The sequence below is a fragment of the Orcinus orca genome, chromosome 10, assembly GCF_937001465.1.
Source record: "Orcinus orca chromosome 10, mOrcOrc1.1, whole genome shotgun sequence".
Lineage (NCBI taxonomy): Eukaryota > Metazoa > Chordata > Mammalia > Artiodactyla > Delphinidae > Orcinus > Orcinus orca.
In genome coordinates, this window is record NC_064568.1 from 5,628,322 (window position 1) to 5,655,221 (window position 26,900).

The window sequence follows — 26,900 nt, forward strand, 5'->3', positions numbered from 1 at the left end:
TAGAGAAATAAGCAATGTTTTGTGATATATTTAGGAATTCTTTCCTTGACAGAAAATGTAAAAAACACAGAGAACTTAATAGATATTCAGGTTTACATCCTTGATACTTGAGGCATTTGAAAATTGTTTTGTTTTGGTGTCTTCTTTGATTCAACAGGTACACTGTTGAAGACCTACTGTGTACAAAACAGTCTTTATAATCACGTAGGGGAGAGATACATAAATCATCTCGTAGTCTGCCTTGTTTTAGAATTAATGCAGCGTAAACCTAAAATACAGTGGACTCATAAAGAGATTAATCCTAGCTAATGGAGTTCTTGTGAAAGGTGGGATTTTAGCTGAGCTTTTGAGGAGCCACAGAACTTTGCATTGTAAACAATATTTAAAAGAAAAAGTTTCGTTCCTTAAGTCTTCTTTCTTACCACTCAGTGCTAAGTTTGTTTTCACCTAAACCCTCTTCTATGCTTTCCTTCTCTTACAACCTTGTCTTAGTAATTAAGGTAATATAAAAAAGTGAGAGTGCCTTGACCAGTGAGGTATTTAACAAACATTATCGTCACCATTGTTGCTGTTACTGTTCATATTATACTGAAGAATGTGCCCATAGATTGCAGTGGGGTCTGGAGATGCTCTTAAACATGGCACTTCTGCACATCCAACTTTTTGGTTAGTTGATAATGTAGATCAAGTTACAGTCAGGCGTAACTTTCTTCCTTTGGTATGGTTTTTGATTATTAGTCACATATCAGGTTAAAGTGATTTGAAAAAATAAATGTGTGGTAAGGAGAAAAATAAACTTAAAAATGAAAGCATTAGTTAAATATATTGGTTACTTGGCATCCTGGAAAGAAGAGGGCAGTTGAATCCATTGGGGGGGACCAAGCAGCCCTGTAGGGTTATTTACCTTTCCTGGTGTCTGTGAAAAAATAATTGTTAGACTTAACATTAAAATATTCCTTGCTTGGCAAGTGTGCTAATGAAAGCATTTTATTTTATTTCTTTATTTAAATTTTATTTATTTATTTATTTATTTATTTATTTATTTATTTTGCGGTACACGGGCCTCTTACTGTTGTGGCCTCTCCCGTTGCGGGAGCACAGGCTCCGGACGCGCAGGCTCAGCAGCCATGGCTCACGGGCCCAGCCGCTCCGCGGCACGTGGGATCTTCCCGGACCGGGGCACGAACCCGTGTCCCCTGCGTCGGCAGGCGGACTCTCAACCACTGCGCCACCAGGGAAGCCCTAAATTTTATTTATTTATGTATTTATTTGTGGCTGCGTTGGGTCTTTGTTGCCGCATGCGGGCTTTCTCTAGTTGTGGAAAGCAGGGGCTACTCTTCATTGTGGTGCGTGGGCTTCTCATTGTGGTGGCTTCTCTTGTTGCGGAGCACGGGCTCTAGGCGTTTGGCCTTCAGTAGTTGTGGCACAGGGGCTCAGTAGTTGTGGCACACGGGCTTAGTTGCTCCGCGGCATGTGGGATCTTTTCGGACCAGGGCTTGAACCCGTGTCCCCTGCATTGGCAGGTGGATTCTTAACCACTGCACCACCAGGGAAGTCCCAGCATTTTATATTTTAATAAGTGTCTCGAGAGTGATTTTGATCATTTGGCTTTTATGAAGCAGCTCACAGTTTTGCTGATTCTATTCTAAACTGGTAGTCAGCTCTCTAGCAAGTAGAACCATTTAACCTAGTAATTAGCCTGGGCTTCCTACTGTCATCGTTTTGCCATCATTATTCCCCAAAGATGTTGAGACGCTGCCATAATGAACATTTATGGAGCCCTTATTTTATACTGTGGGGAGCTTTATACCAAGAACTGAAGCTTAGTTTTCCTTTTCTCCAAAGCTTATGGTCTAGTTTGGGGAATTGTTACTAATACATGAAATAATTAGTAAGTAATAGAAGACAAAAGCATATGCATACATGTCTACATTCTCTGAAAGTTTAAAGTACAGGGAGTTTCTCCTTGTAGACTGTTTTCCTTAGCCCCCCAGTTTTACTGAGATACAATTGACATACAGCGCCATATTGTAGACTGTTCTTTAGGACAGATACCTCATTATAAACATCTTTAAATCTTACAGAGTTCTAAATAAATGTTTGGAATTTTTAAATCTTTAGCTGTTAAATCCTAATGAAAAGGACATTTCATGGTGTTCAAAAATTAGATATAAATGATCCATTGCTTATGCCTCACCAGGGCATATTTTCTCATATGTCCCTGCTTTTTAAAAAGTGAGGACCTTCCTTCACCCTCACATTGATTATATAAGGAATATAGTCTTTGCAGGTAAATTAGAGACACAGGAAAATGTAAAAAATGCCCACCCCTCCAAGATAGGCACTGTTAACATTTTGCTATGCTTTCCAATCATTGATTTATTTTTATTTATTTTATTCCTTTTGACTTTTTCCTTTTTTTTTCTTGTTTTTCATTTTAAATTAATTTTTATTGGAGTATAGTTGCTTTACAATGCTGTGCTAGTTTCTGCTGTACAGCAAAGTGAATCAACTACAGCTATACATATATCCCCTGTTTTTTGGATTTCCTTCCCATTTAGGTCACCACAGAGCATTGAGTAGAGTTCCCTGTGCTATACAGTAGGTTCTCATTAGTAATCTGTTTTATACACGGTGATGTGTATATGTCAATCCCAATCTCCCAATTCATCCCACCCTCCCCTCCCCCCCGGGTATCCATATGTCCATTCTCTAAGTCTGTGTCTCTATTTCTGCTTTGCAGATAAGTTCATCTGTATCATTTTTCTAGATTCCACATATAAGAGGTATTACACGATATTTGTTTTTCTCTCTCTGACTTACTTCACTCTGTATGACAGTCTCTAGGTCCATCTACGTCTCTGCAAATTGCACAGTTTCGTTCCTTTTTATGGCTGAGTAATACTCCATTGTGTGTATGTACCACATCTTCTTTATCCATTCTTCTATTGATGGACATTTAGGTTGCTTCCATGTCCTGTCTACTGTAAATGGTGTTTCATTGAACATTGGGGTGCATGTATCTTTCTGAATTATTGTTTTCTCTAGTGCAGTCTTTTAAATACATGTGTGTGTATATTTCTTTCTGCATATGTGTGTATACTTATAAATAAGCAAAATTGGTGCTTAGTGTACATACTATTTTTATATTTTTTATTTGCTTGTTTTCACTTAACATATGTAATTCCATTAGCATATGTTTTGAGTATATCATTTTCTCCTGTCATTTTATATATATATATATATTTTTTGTGGTATGCGGGCCTCTCACTGTTGTGGCCTCTCCCGTTGCGGAGCACAGGCTCCGGACGCGCAGGCTCAGCAGCCATGGTTCACGGGCCCAGCCGCTCCGTGGCATGTGGGATCTTCCCAGACCAGGGCACGAACCTGTGTCCCCTGCATCGGCAGGCGGACTCTCAACCACTGCGCCACCAGGGAAGCCCCTGTCATTATATTTTTTAGAAGGAATTATAATGGTTGCATACTATTCTGTCATTGATATACCACAGTTTTCATTCATTCCCTTATTTTTGGACTTTTAGGTTTTCAAATTTTCATTATTATAAATAGAAGCATGATAAGCATCTTTATGTAATTCTTTGACCAAATCTTATTATTTTCTTAAAACAGAGTTCTAGAACTAGAGTCCAGAGCAAGGAAAGGATGTGAACATTTTCAGCACTACAGACAGCTTGATGTGTATGTTGACTGCTTTGTAGAAAGGCATGGACTGCATACACTTTTACTAGCAGTGACACAAATTCCAATGGCAGCTCACCTCACCAGCATTAAATAAGATTGAAATGCTTTCTCTTTTTGTTAATTTGGCAGGTAGAGAATCACTTAATTGTTTTTAATTTGTATTTTTTCTATTTTTAATGAGGTTGAATAGGCTTGCTTTTAAGAAAAAAATTTAAAGTGTATTTATTTTATCTTTTATTTGTTTATATTTTTGGCCATGCTGCGTGGCTTGCGGGATCTTCCCTGCGACCAGGGCTCGAACTTGTGCCCCCTGCAGTGGAAGGGTGGAGTCTTAACCACTGGACCGCCAGGGAAGTCCCTCGAATAGGCTTTTTAAAACTGTATTGGCCATTTGTTTCTCATGTTCTTTGCTCATTTAAAAATAATTTAGATTAATTTTTTTCTTATTTTCTCTTCTTTAATGTTTATATACCAAGAACATTCATCCTTCATCCACCATGGTATATGTCACAAATATATTCTTCTGTTTTGTGTTTTGCCTCTCTACTTGGTTTTGGTGTTTTCAGATGTACGAAACATAAAATTTGTATATTCAGTCAAATTCTACAGTAGTTTCCTCTGTGACTTCTTTCTTTGATTTAATTCTTCTTCAGGCTTGGAAAATGTTTCCCTATTCCGAATTAGATAGTCTGAACATTTTCTTACAGTTTTTAAGGTTTTTACTATGTGACAATATCTGTTTCATTTTTCTTATTCTCTTTCCAGTTCCACCCAAAAATGTTCTTTGCTTTATTTATTTGTTTTATTTTATTGAAGTAGAGTTGATTTACAATGTTGTGTTAGTTTCAGGTGTACAGCAAAGTGATTCAGTTATATGTGTACATATATATGTATATATATGATTCTTCTCCAGGTTTTTTCCCATATAGGTTATTACAAAATATCAAGTATAGTTTCCTATGCTATACAGTAGCTTTATGTTTTAAATATCTGATAGATCAAATTTCTTCATCCAAAAAAACCCAACTTTTACCTGATTTTTTTTTTTTTTTTTGGTGGATAAAATTTAGAACCATCCTTCCAGTTTCCTTAAGAAGAATCCTGTTGGTAGTTTAATTATGACAGTGTTAGTCTGTGAATGAACTTGAGAAGCACTGACATTTTCCAGCGCTTGGCGTTTTTCGCTGGATATGTTGACCATAACCTGAAGCCTGATCAGAATCTACATGAGTTTTCCTCAGATGTGAGGACTTGTGTCCCCAGAAGATTCTGACAGAATCCAGTTGGAGAAACGTTGAGTTAGATAATCTGGTATGTGCTGGGAGTAGGGAGGGGCAGATGGAGAGTCTGCCTTTGAGGTGTTTTCATCTTAGAGATTTGATTCAACAGGAATTTATTGATGGCCTGCCGTGTGTCAGGCTCCTGCCAGACCAACCCTGCAGAGGTACAGAAGGCATAGCCCTTGCTCCTAAAGCCTGGACGTGCATAGGATGGAAGCATGTTGGTGGGCAAATGATGGTACAGGCCTGGGAGTGAGGACTCAGAGGGACGGGGGTCCCACAGGACAAAGGAGATGTGTGCCAAGTCCTGAAGGAAGAATGGGTGTTTGCTGGGAGAGAGGCTGGAAAAGTCTTGCACGAAGAGGGAGCGTGTGCACTGAGACAAGAAATAATTTGGTTTTCGAGAGTAACTGTAGGTAGTTCACTGCTTGAAGCGGAAGGTGGACGATGTGGGGAGCTGTGATAGGATAGGTCCAGCCGCAGGGACTGGCTGCCCTGCGGAGTCGGCAGGTGTGGCTGCCACGCTTCAGAGCGGGGCTTCTCAGACTGTCTGCCTGGAAGATTTACAGGACCTAAGATGACTCTGTCAAATTGCTGTCAAAGTTTCTACCTGTTCACTCTCCTCGTCTGTAGCTCTAAGTAGGACCACAGTAGCGTCCAGATTAGTGGGAAACACGTGGTGGGGGCTGGGGATTTTATTTTCCCTCTGCTCATTGCAAACACAGGTCAAGGTGTACCTGTGGGCCTGTGTCCACATGGGTGGTTGCCTCTTGGAGAGTGAAGACTACATTGTAAGTGACACTGAGTCATTAAAGGGAAGTTACTAAATATTTTACTCATGTCGTTACCACTGGATTGTTTGGATCTGGTTAAATCACTGAACTTTAAAAAGAAAACTTTCCTTCTCGAAATAAGTTGTGTAAAATGAAGTATCTGAAGGCAGGTGATTTTTTTCCCTCTGAGATAAAAGCGGTGGTTCTCAATCTTGGGCGCATGTTAGAATCGCCTGGGACTCTTTAAAATCGATCCCAACACTGGGCCCCACCCCCTCAGATTATTTTGGGGTGCACCCACAGCCTCAGGATTTTTAAAAACTCCATACTGATTCCAAGGTGCAGCCAGCTTTCTCCCGTATGGGGTGTGCTAATGACTCATAACGTTTTCTGATTGAGAAGTTACGTCAAAGAATGTAGCACAGTAATTGTTCTCCACAACCAGCTGGGTAATTGAATTTGGACCAAAACTATCAGTTGAACTTGAATCTGTACCTAAAGATATTAAGATTAAGTACAATAATATATATTAGATGCTGTAAGAGTTTTCTTCTGACCCTCCCCGTCACGTACCACCAAGTATTTTAATTACAGTTGATGGTGTACATACCTTTCAGTGTAGCTTATTCAGATTCTAGAATACGTACTCTAGCATTAATAAATAGCCTTGTAAATTAAAGCTCGTGAAATCTCGATTTTTCTGTTGCCTCCTTCACCTGCTGCTATGCCAGTTACTCCTATTGCAGCAGGGACGGCAGCAGTATTGGGTGTTGTATTTATCTCCAGATAGGATTCAATTAGAACAACTTGTCGTGAACATGCCTGTTACCCAAAGTGCAACTGCTGATCTTTTAACATATAAGCCCTTGAAATTATTTATCCAGTTCTTATTTTAGAGTATTACAATGTCCAGTCTTGGTCTACAGTATAGCACACCCCTTGGTATTTTCTAAATCTCCAAATAGCATACAATAGTATTAGCATAGAAACACCTCCTGTGGCGAATTACTAGTCTATTCATGGTGCCAAAAGCTAGGTGCCACCTCCAAAGAGAAAACTATTTTTTCCCCTTTATTTTGCCAATGTGTTCTTCACGTGCTGAAGATTCTGAACTTTCAGTGATTTACAGACTCAGTAAATAGCTTTTGGGCACCACTTGTGCTGGATGTTGGAGATGTGACATTTAAGGCCCAGGTCCTTACAGTAAGACGTGATGTGCTGGCATGCTGTTCTGTTAGCCTCTAAAACACAGAGGGGACAGCTTTCCTATGTGCAAAATGAAAATAATTTTATCCCTCCCGCCCATCGTGTCAGGTAGGCTTCGTGTTTGGGATATGTAGTCTTACTTCCTTAAACTCTCTCTCTTTCTCTTTCTCTCTTCCTGTTTCTCCTTATCTTTCTCTCTCCCTCTTCCCCTCCTTATTTTTTAGAAGGTTTTAAGGGAATAACACACTCTAAAAGTAGTTCTACCAACTATTTTGGGAGCCATATACCATTATTTAATCCCTCTGAGCCCCAGTTTCCGCTGCTGTAAAAAGGTGATACCATCCCTGACGTGTTTATGTGAGTTGTTATGAGAATTATGAGAGAAGTTATATGTAACATGACATTGAAATTTTAAATATACAGTTAAAGTGTAAATGGACCTTGTAAAACGACTTTTAAAAGAGAAGGAAGGAAAGAAAAGAAATATGTGGTATATGTACCACAGCAAAGCACTTTGGGTTTCTGAAACCCAAAAGTGAAGCTACACCAGAGTTAAATTCCATGGAAGTTTGCTTCCATGATGGATTTTTGACTTTGTACTCAGCTCCTGAAAAAGCGACTTCCTGGGTTTTCTCTTCCCTCCTCCGGTTTTGCAGCGGCAGGGCTGCTTCCTGTCAAGAGCAGCTCTGCCCCGGCCCCTCCTGCAGACGCTCCACCTCCTCCTTCTCTTTCTTTCAAACACTTAGTACATTTAGAGCCTGATCTTGTGCAGAAAACATCCCTGACATGTGAAGAGCCCCGGGGATTCAGTGAGCATGCTCCGCGCTCCCTCCCGCTGGGAAGAGGAAGCTCGTCCACATACGAGTCATTCCAGGCATAGTCGGCGTGTCAGCGCAGTGAACTCGCAGCGGGCTGTGAGCGGCGCGAGCGCGGCTTTGTCCTAGGAAATGGGCTTCGGGTTTTCCTTCCTTGCTCCTTTCTTACGTCGAAGAAAGACCCGTAAAGACTTCTGAAACGATTTTTAAATGTTCCATTGAGGATCCAGGACGTATACCGTCTGCCCACGAACCCTTGAAGGGTTTTCTGCAAGTTCGATTTTGTGTGCGTCTTTTTTTTTTTTTTTCACTTTTACTTTGTTTTGATCCGAGGCCGGGCCTCCGTCTTTGTGAAGTTTAAGAGAAGAGCCAGGAGCTGCTCAGCACTAGTTGATTTTGGAAACGTACTTTTTCGGGGCGAAAGCAGAGAGCTGGTTTTCTGTGCTAGCCCAATAAATGCTATTTATGAAGATGGACCTGTTGAACTACCAGTACTTGGACAAGATGAACAACAACATCGGGATTCTGTGCTATGAAGGTAGATGTTCCCTTCTAGAAACTGCTACCCTATTGCTTGGGTCAAGGCCACTCCTCCTTTCCTGTTCTCATTGCCTTCTGTGCATTTTGTTCTCTTTCTTGAGTCTTTAGGATGCTTTGAAAGGCAAGCGGTTCTTAGGTACTGTTTTCAGGACAAAGTTTGTTGTTTGTATCTTAGCCTTCAGGGGTTACAGTGGAGGTGGGGGCGGGGCAGGGGCGGGGAGGTGGGAAAATATACATTGTTAAAAGTTTGCTTTATGCTTGCAACATACTAACTCCTCACATTTTAAACTCTTTTAAATTGTATTTCTTTTTTGATTTCTGTTGGTGTTTTCTTTAGAGGAGGAACTTCTGGACCCAAGTAAAAAGTTAAACATGCCAGGTTTTCTCTCTCTCTCTCTTTTTTTTTTTTTGCTTTCATACTTACACTATCTACGTACAGTATTCCTGTTGTAGTCCAACAGCCAGCAAGAACTTTGGATTTTCACGTAGAGGGGAACAGAAAGTTACAGTGCGTTTTTGTGTTCAAGAGCGATTGTCCCAAACAATGAAGAATTTTTCTATTCAGTTTGGGGGCCTGGAAGGGCACCCATGTCACAGAGCACAGACTGGCCCTTTGTCTGATTTCCCGTTTCCTGTACAGCTCTGGGAGAGTTCTGACATTGAAGGATGTTCCTTCCACACTCCTGTCCCTTGTGGAAGTGATTGCACAACCCACCAACCAGAAAGCTAAATTAAAAAACAAAAACAAAAAAACAACTCGGAAATCTTACCACTTATTACCTCCTACTAAACCATGAGGTATTTCCCCACTGCCCTGTAGTATTTCAAGCTGTCTCTATTAGTAGTAAGAAGAGAAAAAGGGAATTTCTTAATCCAACATTATCTACGTGCAATTTGAAAAAGTGGTAATGGTCTGAGTCTGAGTAGCTGGAGACACATCTCCGGGGGAATTCAGCTTGGCAGGGGAAGTGTTTTTTGTTTAACCACATACAAATCAAGGAGACATCTCCCTTCTGATTCAGCAGAAGTTTCCATGTCTCTGCCTATAGTGAACTGAACATTGCTCTAGAAAGAGAAAACATGGAAGAAACTTGGGAGGGTGAGCCGATCCACTTGTATTTTTCGTGTAGAAACTTTAGCCCTGTTGCCCAAGCAGTCAAAAACTTACCCTTTCCCCTTCAAGGAAAAAATCTCATTCTTGGTTTTATTTAACTTTGTGGATGAGAATCTCATATTTAAAGTAGTCTTTTTTTTTTTGTTTTAATCCTACTTGTTCCAGGAATACGAATTTTGGTGAATTGCTTTCTTTGAATCTGCTGCTTTAGGTATCATCCTGTTTCTAAAGTCACTCATTTAAAAGGCAGACTTTTTTTTTTTTACATCTTTATTGGAGTATAATTGCTTTACAACGTTGTGTTAGTTTCTGCTGTACAACAAAGTGAATCAGCTATATGTATCCATATACTCCTGTATCCCCTGCCTCTGGAGCCTCCCTCCACCCTCCCTATTCCCACCCCTCTAAGTGTCATAAAGCACCGAGCTGATCTCCCTGTGCTGTGCAGCTGCTTCCCACTAGCTATCTTATTTTACATTTGGTAGTGTATGTATGTCAATGCTACTCTCTCACTTCGTCCCAGCTTCCCCTTCCCGCCCCCCCTGTGTCCTGAAGTCCGTTTTAGAGTGGTCTAAGCAGCAAGCCACCAGGCGTGTTTCCTGTGAAATGAACATTGCAGTTAGTTTAAAAGAATTTTTTTTTCAGTGAACAAGAAACTGAAAACTTTTAAGGCACTTTCTGTTGGATTGTCTTTGTCATTGAGTAATAAGATATTTTCAGAATAAAACAAAGCCTAATAATCAGCCTGAGAGAGGAATATAGGGATTATTAGGAAATTGATACCACGTTAATTTTTTGTGTCTGCAGGTGGTGAGGAAAAGCTTACGGAAAGCTTGTCCAGGTTGATCTGTTGTTTAGTAGGTACCATACACGAGAGTGGTCTTCTAGGCTCCCTCCTTAATTGGGAGGAAGAAACTTTGATTCTGAAAGTTGAGTAGATGTGTGGGATGATGTGCTGTAGTCTGTTTGGTTTAAACATCTGCTGCTATTTTCCTTATTATGAAAGTTAACATTATTTTAACACCAAAATAAATACACAGGAAATGAAGAAAAGCACAGCAAAATCTGAGTGGTGTTTATAGTGGGCTGTTTATGTCCTAGTGGTTTTCTCAGTGTAAACATTGCACACATCTGCTCTGAACTCAAAAGGGTGTTTAGAAGATGGGCATAAATCTTAGATGGGATTTTTTTGGGGGGGGTGGTAAGAAAAGTTGGAATAGTTATTGTTCCTTTTAAGTCCAGCACTTTGAGAGTATTCGTATTAAATCTATCAGCTCACCAGCATTCCAGGGAAGTTATTTGCAAAACGGAATGTACAGTTGGTGGGTAGTGTTTGATTTCACTTAGGGCCCAGGCATGTTTCACGTCTCTTAAAAATAAGGGACAAAATAGTTTTCTGAATTTTTAGTCTTAAGAAGGTAAGATGTTGATGGTCAATTATTCTCTAGGTTAGTTATACTGTTTTCCTTATTTGTATTAGAGCTCTACTCCACAAAATAAACCATGTGTCTGCGCCATCTTTCCTCAGCCTCTCTAGGAACTTATACACAAATAGGTCTTTTTTAGCCAATTCTCTCATAGCCTACAAGGTCTTCCTAAAACCCCACATTTAGGGTAGACTCCAGATGGCTTAGATATGGACTCTCTGCTGGGTGTCTGCTCCTGACTTTCACCATAGAAATCCACAAGCATAATTGAAAAGAGAATTAAGGAAAAAAAATGAACCACAAATAGATTTGGGGTGGGGACCTTTTGGGATAGGAGAAGATGATTGGCAAAGGGCAGGAAGAATCTGCGTTTGGCTAACTTATGGAAACTAACTACCTTCATTGGTGATAAGCCAGTTAGCAGAACTCTGCTTGGGTATTAATGTGTCTTTTCAAAAGTCTCTGGTTTATTACTGAAATTCTCAACAGTTAGCCAGTTCGTCATTCATCACCCTTCCTACCGTATGTTCAAATTATACCCACTTGAATCCCAGTTTTGCCTCTATCTCCTTGAAAAGGAGCCTTCATTTTTTCCCCTCTGAACTCCTGAGAATGCGCCACTAATAGACCGAAAGCCTCATGAAGGCGGGGCTTTGTCTTGGTCACTGTATCCCTGAGTCCTGGCACAGTGCCTGGTGTGGCTCTCAGGAAGTGGTGGACTCAGAAATCAATGAAATCTCTCTGTCGGCAGCTGTGGTCGCTGCTGTATAATTTAGCACTTAATTTTATACTGTCTCATGTTCTCTAATTATCTAATTATTGCAGAGCTATCCAGGGCCTTAGATATAGCTAATACATTTGCCTTGTTTTTGCCAAGAAAACTGAGACCTAGAGAGGTAACTTGTCTGTCCGAGTTTATTCAGAAAGTTTGTGACAGAATTGAATGGAGGAGCAAAGTGGTTTCAGTTAGTCTGTGATTCTTCTATACCGCACCACCTCTCCAAAATTATTTGATGTCTTGCCTCCTTAATTAATCATCACCTCCTTGATGTTAGGGGCCATGCTCTGTCCCAGGGACCTTCACAGCCCGCAGCACAGGGACAGCATCTTGGATCACGATGCACAGCTGAGTCTGACCTGGATTCTTCTTTGCTCTGAAACCAGTTGTTGGTCTAGGTTCCCAAACTCTTGTGATAATCAGGGAAGACGGTAATCAGGGCTCTAGGCGAGGAGAGTCCTCGGAATTCGCTTTCCTCGCTCCTTTGGCACGTAGCTTTGCTAACTTTGCTCTGACTGCAGGGGAGGAGGCCCTGTGTAGATGCCAGTCACAGAGGGTTTCCTCAAGGGACCAGGGAGCTGGTTCGACCATGGACTTTTCTCAAGATGGCTGATAGTTCTATTTACATAATTACTTAGTGCTGAAAACTTAGGTCCTAATAAATGTACTCCTGCTTGGCCGTGGCTTTAAGCTGCTGTTAGTGATACTTTAATTATGGGTTAAGAGCCATTAAGGTGTAATTTGGTAGAAGAATTCTTCCCTTTTAATTTAATGGTGTGATTTATATTGGGAGAAAGGAAGAATAGATTGTATCTTCAGATCTTCTGAAAGTTTAAGAGAAGAGCATTACAAGTTCCTGGACTTTTAGAGCTGTTCATTGTTTCAGAACTTAATTATCACTTGTTTCATCACAGGCTACATATAAATGAATTTTCTGGAATTGAAAGGAAAATGTACACAAGGAGGGTGGTTGAGTCGCGTGAGACCCTACTAGGGATGTGAGCGAGGCCCATGCCCTGCTGACGGATTTCTTTTGTTTTCTGCCAGTTTAACCAGCAGCAGTTTAATGGAGTCCTGGTTTCATTGTTCTTTGTCTAATGAGCTCAGAGGCATCAGGAAACTTAGGAGTGTCCGGTACTAGTGAGTTGAAAAGGGCACAGAGCAGAGCTGCTTTGTACTGGCTGTATTCTGTCCCCCGCCCCGAACATCAAGTGACCAGCTCTTCACCCAGGGGTGAGGTAAAGTGTCTGCAGCTGTTTTGCTGTGGAAATTCATTTTACTGTACCTTTTAATTTGTAGGAGAGGGTCGGGAGTGAAGGGGGAGGGGGGGAAGGAGAGCTGGAGAGAGAGGGGGGAGGGGGGAGGGGGGAGAGGAGGAGAGGTTGGGAGGAGCTTGGTTAATAAAACAAACTCAGGTGAGCCCAAGAGCTCTTCCGCGAGGACCTGGCCAGTATGTATTCCTTCTATCTACAGTTTGGGAGGGAACGTGTGATTATCCCCTCCTTCCTTCCGGCTCCCCTCCCTTGTTTCTCTACCCTTTTCTGGAAGGATGATTTTACTTGGCTGTTTCTTGGAACCTACACCAGCTTTGTTTTGGAAGGCGGATTTCTCTTCCTTCCTTCCGCCTTACTTCACTCTCGTCCTCAGGGCCTTCAGTTCCCAGGGTGTTTGGATTCGTTCGCTGTGAAGGAAGATCATTTTAAAAACACACCGTAAGATATGAAGAAATTCCCCCTCTGCGTGTGAGAAGATTCGATACCTCTTCTTAATAGTTCGGTTCTGCTTTATTGTGAGGATGTTGCAGAAAACTGGGTTTTGTCGTGAAGAAATTAGATCCAGATTTAGCACTTCTGCATGTACACAAAGATATAAAATCAGTCGTACCAGGGATTGTTTCAGACTGTATCTGTTTTATCTCTCTGTATCTGCACGTTTATTCCGTGACTGTTTATATTTAGTGGTGTCTATGTATATACTGGGCTCCTTGGAGCTGAGCTCAAGCCTTCCCCAGCAACGTCAGTTTGTCTTACAAAATAGTCCCTCTCCCTTTTATTTTTTAATGAATTCATATATCAGCCGCTCCCCCCACCCCAGCTCCCCAAAAACTTCAATCACTTTATTTTAAAAGCAGAGTCTGAAATTTTGATTTTCTCTCTTCTGCTTTCTTTCTCTCTGCCTTCCTGAATGTTACGTGTTCTGCTAAGTTCTGAGGGATTATTGCCATCAGTTTGCTTTCTTATCTTGCCTTTTCTGCATTTTCTTTCTTAGAATTCTGTAGATTGTTTTAATTTCAGTGTATTGTATACAGGATATGTTTTAATCCTAACAATATGAATCACTTCTAGTTGAAAGAATGTTTATTTATGCTAAATAAAATAGAAAATCTCTTCTGAAAGTTGTCTTTAATTTGTGGCTATTTGTATGATCTTTTCTGAACTCTTAACATTTCACCCATCTGTTTGCAAAGAAGTCTGTAAACATAACAAACTGAAAAATATTTAGTAAGTGATTGGAGAAGACTCAGTACTGTGCTTTTGTAACCCAGTATCCATTCTCTTAAACATGTATGGAATGCCTCTGCTCTGCTAAGGAATGTGTTAGGTCTTGGGTTGATCTTTCTCTGTCTGTGTCTGTCTGTCTCCCTCTGTGTGTCTCGGTCTCTTCACATTTTTTGTTATGGAACATATATAGACATAAAAGTACATAAAACATATGTGTAATTTATAGTTTAAAAACAATCAACCTTGTAATCATCATCAGGTGAAGAAGTATTCAACCGCCTCCTTCAAGTGTTCTCTCCCAGTCAGAATTCCTCCCGACCCCAAGAGGGCGTCGCAGTTGTAACTTGCTTTTCTTTATACGTTTACTACCTATGTGTGTCATTCTAGACAAATTAGCTTAATTTTGTCTGGTGGTTTTTTTTTTGTTTTTTTGTGGGTTTTTTTAGCCCTGTTTGATTGGAATTATCCTGTAAGTCTTCTCTGTGTCTTGTTTATGAGATCTTTTAAAGTAGTGGCCATGTCCTAAGAGGTTGTCTTCTCCATATGAAGCCTGCTTCTCGGGTGGGGGACGGCTTCACCCTGGAACTTTCGCGGACGTCCCAGCCTCCCTTTTCACTCACCTGCTGCTCCCCTGTTAACAGACGTGGTGTTGCTTTGGTCTGAACTTTTTTTGCAGTCAGTATTTTGGTCACAGTCGTCACCACTGTTAAAGCCCACCAGCATCCATGTGTAATGGAAAATTGTGTGTTAGAAAAAAATCTGCCCAGCACAGATGTAGAGAACAAACGTATGGACACCAAGGGGGGAAAGTGGCGGGGGGGGGGGTGAGGGGGTGGGATGAATTGGGAGATTGGGATTGACATGTATACACTGATGTGTATAAAATGGATAACTAATAACAACCTGCTGTATAAAAGAATAAATAAAATAAAATTCAAAACAAAAATTCTGGCCAGTTTTGGAGAGCGCAGGACTGGGGGAGGGTGGGAGGACACTTCTGGAGATACATAGGTTAATTAGGGTCTGAACAGAAACTTTAGTTGTGCATTAATGAGCAATTTGCTTGAAGGCTGAGACTTGTTACAAGTCAGCTTTGTCGCAGCGCCAGGTTTCCTTGGATGGTAATGCAGGGACTTTTAGATATACAGAAAAAGCTTAAATTGTTTGTTCCAGTACTCAAACAATACTCTGCATTGTATAGAGATGGCTGCTGGAGAGCAACAAAGAGCTGAAACAATAGGCAGCCTCATGCACCATCTAAAATTATGAATGAAGAAGGACCCTCCGTATGTATCCCTCTTGGTGTTTATTTTATATCTGTTTTGCATGAAAAGAGTTGCCTGTTAATCCTTCTTGGCTGATGATTAGATTTTAATAGAGTGAATTCCAGAACTGAAGGGTTTGAGGCAGATGCTTTCTGCCGAGCAGTGTAGCACAGTGTTCACACTCCCTCACCTTACGCTGGACAGAGCCTGTGCTGTTTCCCTGTTAACAGTCGAGGGAGTGATGAGTGCAGATTTCTGCATGTTTCCCCCCCTTTGAAAACAAACACGCCTTCCATGACGTGGCAGCCCTATTAAAGTGACAAGGGATTAATTTAAAATTTTATTTCATTGTTGGCAGCTTTCTCCTGTACCCACTTTCTCCCTTTCTTACTATGCGTGTCCTTTTAAACTATTGTTTTTTTTGATGAGCAACTGATAAACTATTGGCTGACCCCACAGAGAACCGTGTTTTATTTCCCTGCTGAAAAGCTCTGACCTCTTTGCCAGTGCTTAAAATCACCCAGGAGAGTGATTTGGGTGGCTTTTTAAAGAAATATGTAATAGCAGCTATAGTACCAGGCTAGAAGTTCTATGGCGTGGAGGGTAAAAGGGATGGAAAATAGTAGTCATTCTCGGGGTGAAACCTATGTAAAGTTTTGTAACACTGACGCACTGAATTCCCCATTGGGAACAATTACCACCAATTTCTGGAGATGATGATGGAGCCCTTTTTCTGTTAGAGGCTTTATTTCAATAAAGGGAGGGAAGCGGTAGAATGAAGTAGAATTCCAGGACTAACAGCAGACATCAAATATTGCTCTTAGCGTCCAATAATAAATATAACACATTATATATATATATATAAATAAAGTGATATATATAAAAATATATTTTTACATATTCTCTCTATATAAATATATAAAATACATACACACGTGTGTATACCATACATGGTTTTATATTTTGTTCGGCAGAGAGAGAGAATGAGAGAGAGCCTTCTTGTAGAGTGGGAAGAATCCTTATATACCATTTAAGGAGAAAATAGTGGAACCACCACATCTCCTTGGCTTTCCTGCCTGCAGGCTGTTCAGAGTCTGACTCCATCCTTCTTTCCTTTCCCCTAGGCCCAGTGAAAGGCTGGTTCTTCTATTTATGCTCACAGGTCCCTACCCTCTGGCCTCAGGGACTTATCAGTGATTGGCTTCTTTTCTGATTTCCTTTCTTCCTCTTCTTGGGTCTTTCCCTTCATCATGTGCTTACGCACAAGTCTCTCCCAACTTTAAAACAAAAACTAACCCATCCCTAAACCTTGTGTTCCCTTTTTACCTATTAGATCTCTTTTCCTTGCCATCCAGGTTGTCGGGAGAAGGTCAGTGTTCTCTGTTTAGCTTCTGTCCATTCGCTCCTCATTCCACCGTCATCTGATTTCTGTTCCCACGACTCCATTGAAACTTTTTCGGACAAGGTCACTAAATGCTACCCTCGTGGCACGTTCAGTGGACACTTGTTAGTCCTTGGTTTTTCCAAATTCTTAAAATTCTTCCATTCCTTGGCTCAGAGACTTACGGGGTCCCCACTGCATCGTGAACGAGGTGCTGTGCGCGGCATCGTCAGGGGCTTTATGTGCTCCTGGGGGTGGGTAGGAGGGTACGTAAGAGGGAGGCAGGCTGATAAACATTTGTTCTGAGCTTGAGAACAGATTGGAAGGAAATAGGAGAAATAGGAGAGGACGTGACTGTGCGATGCTTTGGGCAAGAGGTGGTGGCAACCCAAGTCACAGGGGTGGTCGTGGAGTTGGAGAAGGGGGTAGATTTGAGAGATGTTTGGAGAGAAGACTGAAGGGCGTGGTTCTGGATGGGAGCAGGGGAAGAGGCAGATGACGGGGAGGATAGTGGCTGCTTCCTCAGCTTCCGGCTTGTCCACGTGGAGGGACGGTGCTGCCATTTGCAGAGACGGGAAACACGGGGAAGACTGGGTTCTGTGGTGAGATTGTGAGTTTCATGAGTTTAGTTTTGGGTGTGTTAAGTTTGAAGGATCTTTGAAATTTCAAAGGAGAGATAAGTATTAGAAAGTTGAGTATATAGGTTTAGAGCTCAGGGAAGTGGCCACTGCCGGAGATGGTAATTTGGGACAGAGAATAAGAATGGTCACCTAGGAACAAAGACTAGAATAAGAAGTTGAAGAGGTCCTAGGAACTCTTCTCTTAGTCAGGTCTCCATGGGTTTTCTTCATTATCACTAAAATAACCGCATCACTGACCCCACCTCTCATCACGTTCCCTCTGGGCCTTGGTCTGTAACATCACGGGAGTGTCATTCCTCATGTACCCCTCCAGCCTCATCCTCCACTACTCTGTCGCCCACGTCATGTCTCCCATCGCTCCTTCACTTGCACCTGTGGTCCACACACACCCGACTCCTTCCTTCCAGTGAGCCGTGGCCTCTTCCTGAAATTCCACCTCTTCTTTCTCATGACGCCTGTTAGCCTCTCCCTCAAGGGCAGAGGCTTCTTCTGGAAAGTGACCCTCTTCACCCCTACCTTCTTGGCAGGGTCAGGTGTTGCGTTTGCGTGGCGTGCCACGTGTGCTTCTGTCAGAGCATTTGTACTCACCCGTCTGCCTTGCTGTAAGCTCTGGGAGGGCCAGGCCTTTGTCTTTGGTCTCTTTGTTCTTAGCATCAAGCACCGTGGTGTCTGCTTATGAGTGAATCCACTCCACTGTCTTTTCATTAAAGATAAAGAGACATTGGAATTGTGTGACTAGCCCAGGGATGCTCAGTTAGTTGAGAACACAAGGGAGTTTGTTAATTCTTAGAATGTTCTTAGAGGGGGGACAGAGAGCCAGGAAAAGGAGGCATATGAAGGTTGGGGGGGCACTCTTTAAGGCTCAGTGTCTGTAGAGAAACATTTTGAAGTGGGCTGGTTGCTTAGAAATAACTGCCCCTCCTCATCTGTTTTTTTGTTTTTTGTTTTTTTGTTTTAAATAGAAGGGGCACAGCCCACTGGGGAGACACATCGATCTCATCATTTTATTTTTATATTTATTTATTTATTTGTTTGTTTGTTTTTGGCTGTGTTGGGTCTCCGTTGCTGTGCACAGGCTTTCTCTAGTTGCAACGAGCGGGGGCTACTCTTCGTTGCGGTGCGCGGGCTTCTCATTGCGGTGGCTTCTCTTGTTGTGGAGCATGGGCTCTAGGTGCGCGGGCTTCCGTAGTTGTGGCGCGTGGGCTCAGTAGTTGTGACGTGTGGGCTCAGTAGTTGTGGCGCACGGGCTTAGTTGCTCCGCGGCATGTGGGATCTTCCCGGACCAGGGCTCGAACCCGTGTCCCCTGCATTGGCAGGCGGGTTCTTAACCACTGCGCCACCAGGGAAGCCCCTCATCTTGTTTTCTAATCACTTGCCTTTAGTCTATGAAGTGAACTGATCACTTATGGGAGAATATTTAATACCTGTTACGTGCCAGGCACTGTTGTATGTGCTGGGGATGTAGATGTCAACAAAATAGACAGCAGGATCCCTGGGTTTTTGGAGCATAACAGCGAAGATGGGAGGCACACAATGAAGATGTAAATAAAGAAAGAAGGTAATTACAGGTTATGAAAAGCGTTCTTATTACAGGTTGCTGTCTCTTAGCTGACTTACTGTTTACAGTAGTTTTATCCACGCTCAAAAAGTGACTAGCATTCCCAAGCTTTGAGTGGATGATTTCCCTTATTGTCTTGTGAAGGACTTAAACGTATGTTGAGGAAACTTGAAAAAAGTTTCCTTTGGAATCTTAGAAGTGTGGAGTCTCCTACTTGGTTTATTCATTGTGATCAGAGTCAGACTGCCTTGCTTCATCGTACCTGTCTGTTATATTGGGAACTAGTGTTTATTGCAGTCTTCTCAACTTAAAAAAACCCAAGATAGTCAAATGGTTCATTTGGGTCCTAATAGGAATAAAATATATATTTAGAATTTACAAAGTCAGTGAATTAAAAAAAAAAAAAAGCCCAGGAAATCAATGGATTAGTTGTATGTTCTTTTTAAACTACTCTAGTCAGACCTTAAAAGATATTGCCCTGTCTGGGATAGATCCTCCAGTAACCCAAAGGAATTTTTATTGGGAGCTCTTATTTTGTGATAACAGAGTGTTTGCCGAGGGCTAGACAAAAAGTCAGTCTTGGACGTCATGTGGATAATGGACTGGAGTGTCCCACCTGTTTGGTTTCCTTTTTTTCTTTCGTTTGCATTGAGACATAATTAATTACGGTGAAATCTTAAGGGCATGGGTTCAAGAATTTTCCGCCTCTGTTTTTACTTTTTGTAACCACTACCCAGATCAAGACATAGCGCATTTTCATCACCACAGAAAGTTCCTTCATGCCTCCTCGCTAGGCGGTACCCGTCCCCCAGAGGTAATGTTACCACTGCTTCGACTCAGTGGTCATAAATTAGTGTTGCCTGCTCTTGGGCTGCACGTCAGTAGAATCATTTGATTCCAGCTTCTTGTGCTCCGCGTAATATTTCTGAGATTGGTCCACGTTGTTGCCCAGATCAGTAGTTGGTTCTTTTGGATTGCCCTGCTGTAGTCTGTCACACGAGTATATCACGGTTTGCTTCTCTGTTCTCAGGTTGATGGACATTGGTCTTGTTTCCAGGTTTTAACCATTATGAATAAAGATGCTCTAAACAGTTGTTTCACTGTGGCAAAGGTATACCATAAAATTTGTTATTTTAGCCGTTTTTAGGGTACAGGTCAGCGGTATTCGGTCTGTTCACTTTGTGGTGCAGCCTCCGAACATTTTTATACAAGCCTTTTTGTGGACATATGTGCTCCTTTCTCTTGGATAAATACTCATGGTGGAATTGCTGGGTCATTGGGTAAGCTGAACTTTTTTTAGAAACTGCTCAACTGTTTTCCAAAGTGGTTGTACCATCTGACGCTCCCACCAGCAGCACCTAAGGGCTCCAGGAACTCTGTGTGCTCACCAGTATGGGGTGTCACCAGTCTTAAATTTTAGCCCTGCTGGGGGTTTATCATTGGACAATATCCAGGTATTTTTCACTGTTAACTTATAATCCGCTACTTATTGGAATACCTGCTAGGACACTGCTGATTGGTACGATGTGCCAAAATACATAGTCTCTGCTTTGGATGAGTTGATGGCCTCAGCTAGAGGCTGGAATATGTATGTTTGTTGTCTAATTGCAGGGCAGAGGTAGTGATTTTGGTATTGTTCAAAGGAGGGGTTGTTTTTCCAAGTGGGTAAATCCAAGGCCATGGAAACCAGGAGGCAGCCAGAGTGAGAGATGTGAACAAACACCAACGTGGCACAGAGGCCTCTTTTTTTGGGAACACTTTCCTGTAGTATAGTGTTGCTTTGCTTTAGTTCATGTTGGGTAATGATTCATCCACCCACTGGCCTGTTAAAAGAAAGCTCAGGGATTAAGGTCTCTCAGCTCCAGTTTGATTTATGTCCTGGTTCACCTTCCATTCCCTCTTTAGGTTCTTCTAATCTGTGACTCGCCCCCCCTTTCGAATGCCCTCCACGCTCCTTTCCAGCAACATGAATTCTATAGATCCTTCAGCCCCCATTATAAAACTTACCTGAAACTTTTTATAGGCAGGAATAGTACTGTAACCTGTTGAATTCTCAATTCCTGGCAAGATGCCTTGTTGTCTTTCAATGTCTGATGATGTTTATATCCTTTTCTTTTGAGTTTGGGTAGAGTTTACAGTCTAATACTCATTTAGCAGTTAGATCACCGTGTATTTTGTTATCTTTAATGTAAATACAGCGTGACATTGAAAGCAAACAAATGTAACAGCTTCCATCTAAATAGGTAAGGTGCTGAAGCTTGTCTTCAAAATAGTTACCCTGGAAAATTACACACTTAACCCTGTGATGATCTCATTCCGAGAACACTGCCGGTGATTTAGAAGTTGCCTTCATGGTCCGAGATACATTCTTTTGAATATTTTAAACAGTTACCAGTAATTAAATATATATATATATTAGATATTTGTAGAGGGCTCATTCTCTGCCAGGCTCAGTTCTATGTAAGTGTGCCTATAAAATGATGAGCTGCTTTTTCCTATGTCATTCTAAAGCCAGTTCCACAAGTGGAGTTTGAAAATATATTTTAATCAGTGACAGTTTTCTTTGGAATAAGTAGGTTCAAGTCATTCCAGAATGACTGCCTTGGAAATGACAACACTCTTCTGCATGCTCACCAATAATTTTTAAAATTCAGTTTTATTGGTGTGTGTGTGTGTGTGTGTGTGTGTGTGTGTGTGCGTGTACACATACGGAAGGCAAGGAGTCTACTATCTTTTGTGTATCCCGCTGCTAGTAAGTAGCACATCTTGCTGTGACGTGGCCGGCACTAAGTGAGTGCGTGGTGATTTGAGATCACAGAGCCCTTATTTTAGAGGGCTGAGATAATTTGGCTGTTATGCGAGGTAGACTGACAATCTCTGGCTTCATCTGTGTACTGTTCAGCTTTGCTCACTCATTTGTATGTTTGTGAAGTTCTAGCAACATGTTCTTCAGCTCACTTTATGGAAGATTTGAATGCTGCCTAGTTTGCCTGTGAGGGATTTTCTGTAAAATGACTCCCCCATTCCCATCGCTGATGGGGGATAATCACAGCTTATAGTGGCCACAATGGTGTCCAGAGTGCAGTTCAGGGAATAGTTGGTGCACCTTAAAATACTTATTGCTGCCTTTAAAGGTTTTGAAATCTTCAGCTGTGCTAGGTCTTATGTGTCATGAGGGAAAAAAAAAAAAAAAAAAATCAAGTTCCTGCCCTTCCCAGGGCTTATCTTTTAAGTAACAAGAGGAGAGCGAGAGAAACTCTGGTGACATGAGTGACACTGGGACACGTACATACCCATACAGGGACTCATGGTGTTTTGTGGTGTGTGTGTGTGTGTGTGTGCTTTGCACAGTTTATTTCTTTGGGTTTAGAAACTTTCCCTTCTGTGTTTGATTCATCTCACTTGGTTACATCGTAGCCGTGAGGGTTGATGGACTAATTCTTCTAATGCGCAGGGTTTATCTTGAGAATCTTGGAAAGATAAGGATTCACCATATTTACTGTCCTCCATGTTGGCTCCGTTTCTGCTATAGCTTTTAAAAGATGATAGTTGTTTTTTTAATCTAGTGTTTTTTTAACAGCTTTACTGAGATATAATTTGCATATCATAAAACTCTCCCGTTTAAAATGTACAGTTCAGTGGTTTTCTGTATATTCGCAGAATTGTGCAACCATCAGCCCGATCTAAGATTAGAACATTTTCATCAGTGTCAAAAGAAATCTTGTTCCCACTGGCAGTCCCTCTTCATTCCTTCTCTTCCTCCCGGGCCCTGGTAAGCGCTGGTTTGCTTTCTGCCTCTCTAGAGCCGCATGTGCTGGATGTTTCATGTAAGTGGAATCATATCATGTATGGGCTTGTGAGTGGCTTCTTGCACTTAGCGTAAAGAAAGGCTCACTCGCGCTGTAGCAGGTGTCACTGCTTCACTCTTTTCTATGGCTGAACAATAGTCCCTTGTATGGATGGGTCCCATTTTATTTATCCAAAAGTTAATGTTTTTTAAGAAGCAGTAATAGCTCCTGGATAGAGGTGAGGCTGAGCAGTTATACAGACTATGATGTCTTCAGCCCTGAAAAGCAGAAGAAAAGCAAACCGTTTTGTTTGCTGATCTGCACTTGAACCCCAGCAGAATGTCATGGTCGCAGTCCTATGGTGTAACCCCCTGGTGCAGTCGCATGCTTTATTTTCAGTATCTGAGTGATAATTTCTGCTCACAGGTAGACTGACAGTCTCTGCCTTTGTCTTTATTCTGTTCACTTTGGGGCACTCACTTATACGTTGCACAGATGGCTCTAGAGGAAGATGGTAGATTCCTCGCTGTCAAGTAATTTGCACTTTAGTTGTGGTGATTTATATATACACATCTCTGTGTGTGTGTGTGTGTGTGTGTGTGTGTGGGTGTTTATGTATGGCAGTGAAATTGGAGTTTCTGTGTTAGACCTCTAATTTTACATGGATGTCTATTGATAGATATGTATGTATATTTAGAACATTTCTATTATATATAAAGTTAAAAAAATATATCTGTATACATATGTACCCAGATAGATAGATAGGTAGGTAGGTAGAAGGAAGGTCTTTGGCACTTCAGAGACTTCAGAACCATAATGTCATTCAACCTGAACCATAGTGGATTATCAACTAAGTGTTCTGTAGTTTTGTTCCCAGTTATCGTGGGGTTAGACAAGGCAGACTGCTCAATGCTAGCAGTCCTACCTAGGAGGCGCACTCATAGGATAAAAGAAATGTGCTGCTGACATTCACACGGAAGTCCTGCGTACTGTGTTTAATGATGTCACCTGGTTTTTCAATTTATTTGTGCTTTGTAATAAACTTCATATATATAGACATTTGCAGGTTTCTTTCCCGTTTTTTTTTTTTTTTTGGCGGTACGCGGGCCTCTCCTGCTGCGGAGCACAGTCTCCGGACGCGCAGGCTCAGCGGCCATGGCTCACGGGCGCAGCCGCTCCGCGGCATGTGGGATCTTCCCGGACCGGGGCACGAACCCGTGTCCCCTGTATCGGCAGGCCGACTCTCAACCACTGCGCCACCAGGGAAGCCCTGCAGGTTTCTTTAAAAGAGAAACAACAACCTTGTAATCAGATGTCTGCAAGATGACTTCTAGGATAAGTGTTTCCCTCGGTACAGATTCTCTTTGAATTTTTGTTAAAAAGCTTTCACGTATTTAAAATATCTAAAAAGGTTCTGTACTTTGTAACTCTGACATTCATGGAAACATCACCTCTTGTTAAAGTCTTCCATAAATGTTGCAGTCTTTGTGATTATTCCCCTTTAGAGTGTTCTGAGTCCAACTGGTATAAAAAAAAGTCTGAATGCTCAGGATACTGTTAGGACTTTGTCACTCATGTGAGCTTTTTGGATGTCTAAATGATGCCTACCCTGACAGATGTTTCCTGACATTCATTTTACTTGCAGGATTTCTCTCGTGTGGTTTCTCTGCTGTACAATAAAGTATGACTTCTGGGGAAAAAAGAAAGAAAATGTGTGGCCACAGGTCAGGAGCCATTCCTCTGTCATGAAGCAGCGTTGGAAAAGCAACCTGGGACAAAAGAAAGAGCCTCTGGCACTTTTGAATTTTGGGAGACAGAAACCTTTAGAAATTAGCATGAGATTCTTTGTAAATTATTTTATTTCTTATTTTATGAATATGCCCAGCCTGAAATGAGATGTTTTAAAAGGCAGATCTAGCAAAGGGCGTTTTGACCTCCTCCGCTGACGCCACTTACCCGGGCCTGTTCTTAACTCAGTCCGCAGCTTGCCCGGGAGTGATCGCCGTGGCCTTAAGTTAATCCTGGGGAGCCAGCTGGGCGCACGCTGGCACGCTCCTGCTCAGCCAGTTGAGACTAGTGTCTGCAGTTAGAGTACAAGTTCCTCTGCTTCCCTGCCCCTCTCAGTTTTCTAGGCTTGGAGAAATTTACAAATCAGTAGCCGTGGACTCCATCTGCAAAGCTTTTATTGAACATCTCAGGGTCCTAATCCAAAGCTTTTGGGGGAATGAGTTGTTTTATTATGTAGAAGACATGTAGGAACTCTATGGCAGGAAATGCATTACAGGGAATTTAGGGCAGCAGATGGTGAACCCATGTTCCTTATGGGGAAATTGAGGTATCGGTGAGGGTCCCCTCGCTGAGGTTCTGAACTCTAAAGAGGTGAACATTTAAAATAATTAGGCAGAGAAGTATCAGTACATCATTGTTTGAAAACAGGGTCTCCTACAGGTGGTTTTTAGGTATTTGACCTGTTACCGTTGGCTGGAGGAACCAGGACGGCCTAACTCTTGCTGTCTGTACCCCTGGTCCTTCGGGCATTTCCTGATCAGATGCTTGAGCCTTGAGATACTCAGTCATCAGTTCTCCTTTTCAGCAACCACATCCCTGTACAAACACCCCTTAGGCAGTTGGAAATGTTTGATCAGAATATTGGTTGATCATAGTATTGATCAGTTTTGAGAGTGAAGAGGCACAAGAGAAGATACCCACTAGCGTGCATGGGAACGTCTGGGGGGCATGCTTAATGACAGATTTTGAGGGTCCCTGGACCCCCTGGGACTGGGTTCGGGCCTAGGAATACGCATTTTAAACAAGCATCTCGGGATTCTGATATAGGTGGTCCGGGGACATTGAAAAACATTGTACCGAGTGGTGAGTAGGAGGAGCTGCATGAGACACAATAAGGAAAATCCCCACAGACGATGGGAGTAAACTGAGAACCACTTTTGCTTTAAGTAGGAGCTTGGTGTAGATCATGATCAGACTTAACCAAAAGTTAATTTACTCCCAAATTTTCAGGAATACATTTGTCACATGAAGTCAGTTTCACCTGAAAAATATTTAGCATCTTACAGAAAACCGCGAGAGAAAGAATGTAATTCCTCCTTAGTATACAACACCTATTTTTATTTTTGGCTGCGTTGGGTCTTCGTTGCTCGGGCTTTTCTCTGGTTGCGGCGAGCGGGGGCTACTCTTCGTTGTGGTGCGCGGGCTTCTCACTGTGGTGGCTTCTCTTTTTGCGGAGCACGGGCTCTAGGCGCACGGACTTCAGTAGTTACAGCACGTGGGCTCAGTAGTTGTGGCACACGGGCCCTAGAGCCTGTGGGTTCAGTAGTTGCGGCACGTGGGCTCAGTAGTTGTGGCTCGCGGGCTCTGGAGCGCAGGCTCAGTAGTTGTGGTGCATGGGCTTAGTTGCTCCGCGGCATGTGGGATCTTCCTGGACCAGGGAGCGAACCCGTGTCCCCTGCATCGGCAGGCGGATTCTTAACCACTGCGCCACCAGGGAAGTCCCTACAACACGTATTTTAAACTTTTTGCTAAAATAAGATCCTTTGCTGCTTCTGCTTCGTACATCCTTCCTCTTATTCCTCCCAAGCAAGTCCCCGGTGCCTTGACAGTGTCCCAGTAGACGCTCTGTGGTCTCAGTGGGGTACCCTGGTAACGTGTGGGTGAATGTGGAGGCAAGGATTTGGATGTGAATGAGTTGGCATCCCTTTCTCCATCTCGGTTTATCACCTCTGGGCTTTCAGCCACCTCTGGGATTCATAACAGGTGTAATGTGAGAATCTTCAGTGAATGTCCATCCGCCTTTGAGAGGTTGGAGCATTAGCCATTTAAGTTATTTGCCGAAATACCGAGTGCTTATGTTAATTGGATCGTCAAAGACTTGAACCTCCCTGAATGAGTATAAGAAAGAAAATGCAAGTCTTTCAGGCCTCAGTTCTCAAGGCAACAGATGGAAACCTCTCAATTACATGAGCTCACATCTGTCCCTCTGATTTGACTGGGTCTGTGCCACAATGTGCTATGGAATTAGTGATTCTGTAATCCCTGGAAAGCACGGTTGAAGTGAGATTGACAAAGAGCTAGACCCTCAAGGTTAATGGCACAGGGAGAACAAGAAGCCTGGAG

At 42.2% G+C, this 26,900-nt stretch overlaps 1 protein-coding gene across 14 annotated transcripts in view; it reads left to right on the forward strand.

Moving 5' to 3' along the window:
* VGLL4 (vestigial like family member 4) overlaps window positions 1-26,900 on the forward strand; it is a 270,472-nt gene that overhangs the window by 181,168 nt on the left and 62,404 nt on the right. Inside the window, exon 1 of one of the 14 annotated variants that reach the window (XM_004274840.4) lies at window positions 7,717-8,314. The exons of the other annotated variants lie outside the window; for them this stretch is intronic. Coding sequence (XP_004274888.1) covers window positions 8,233-8,314 — 82 coding nt within the window. The 5' untranslated portion in view covers window positions 7,717-8,232. Of the gene's footprint in view, window positions 1-7,716; window positions 8,315-26,900 lie in introns of those variants that run through there. 14 annotated transcript variants of the gene reach the window in all.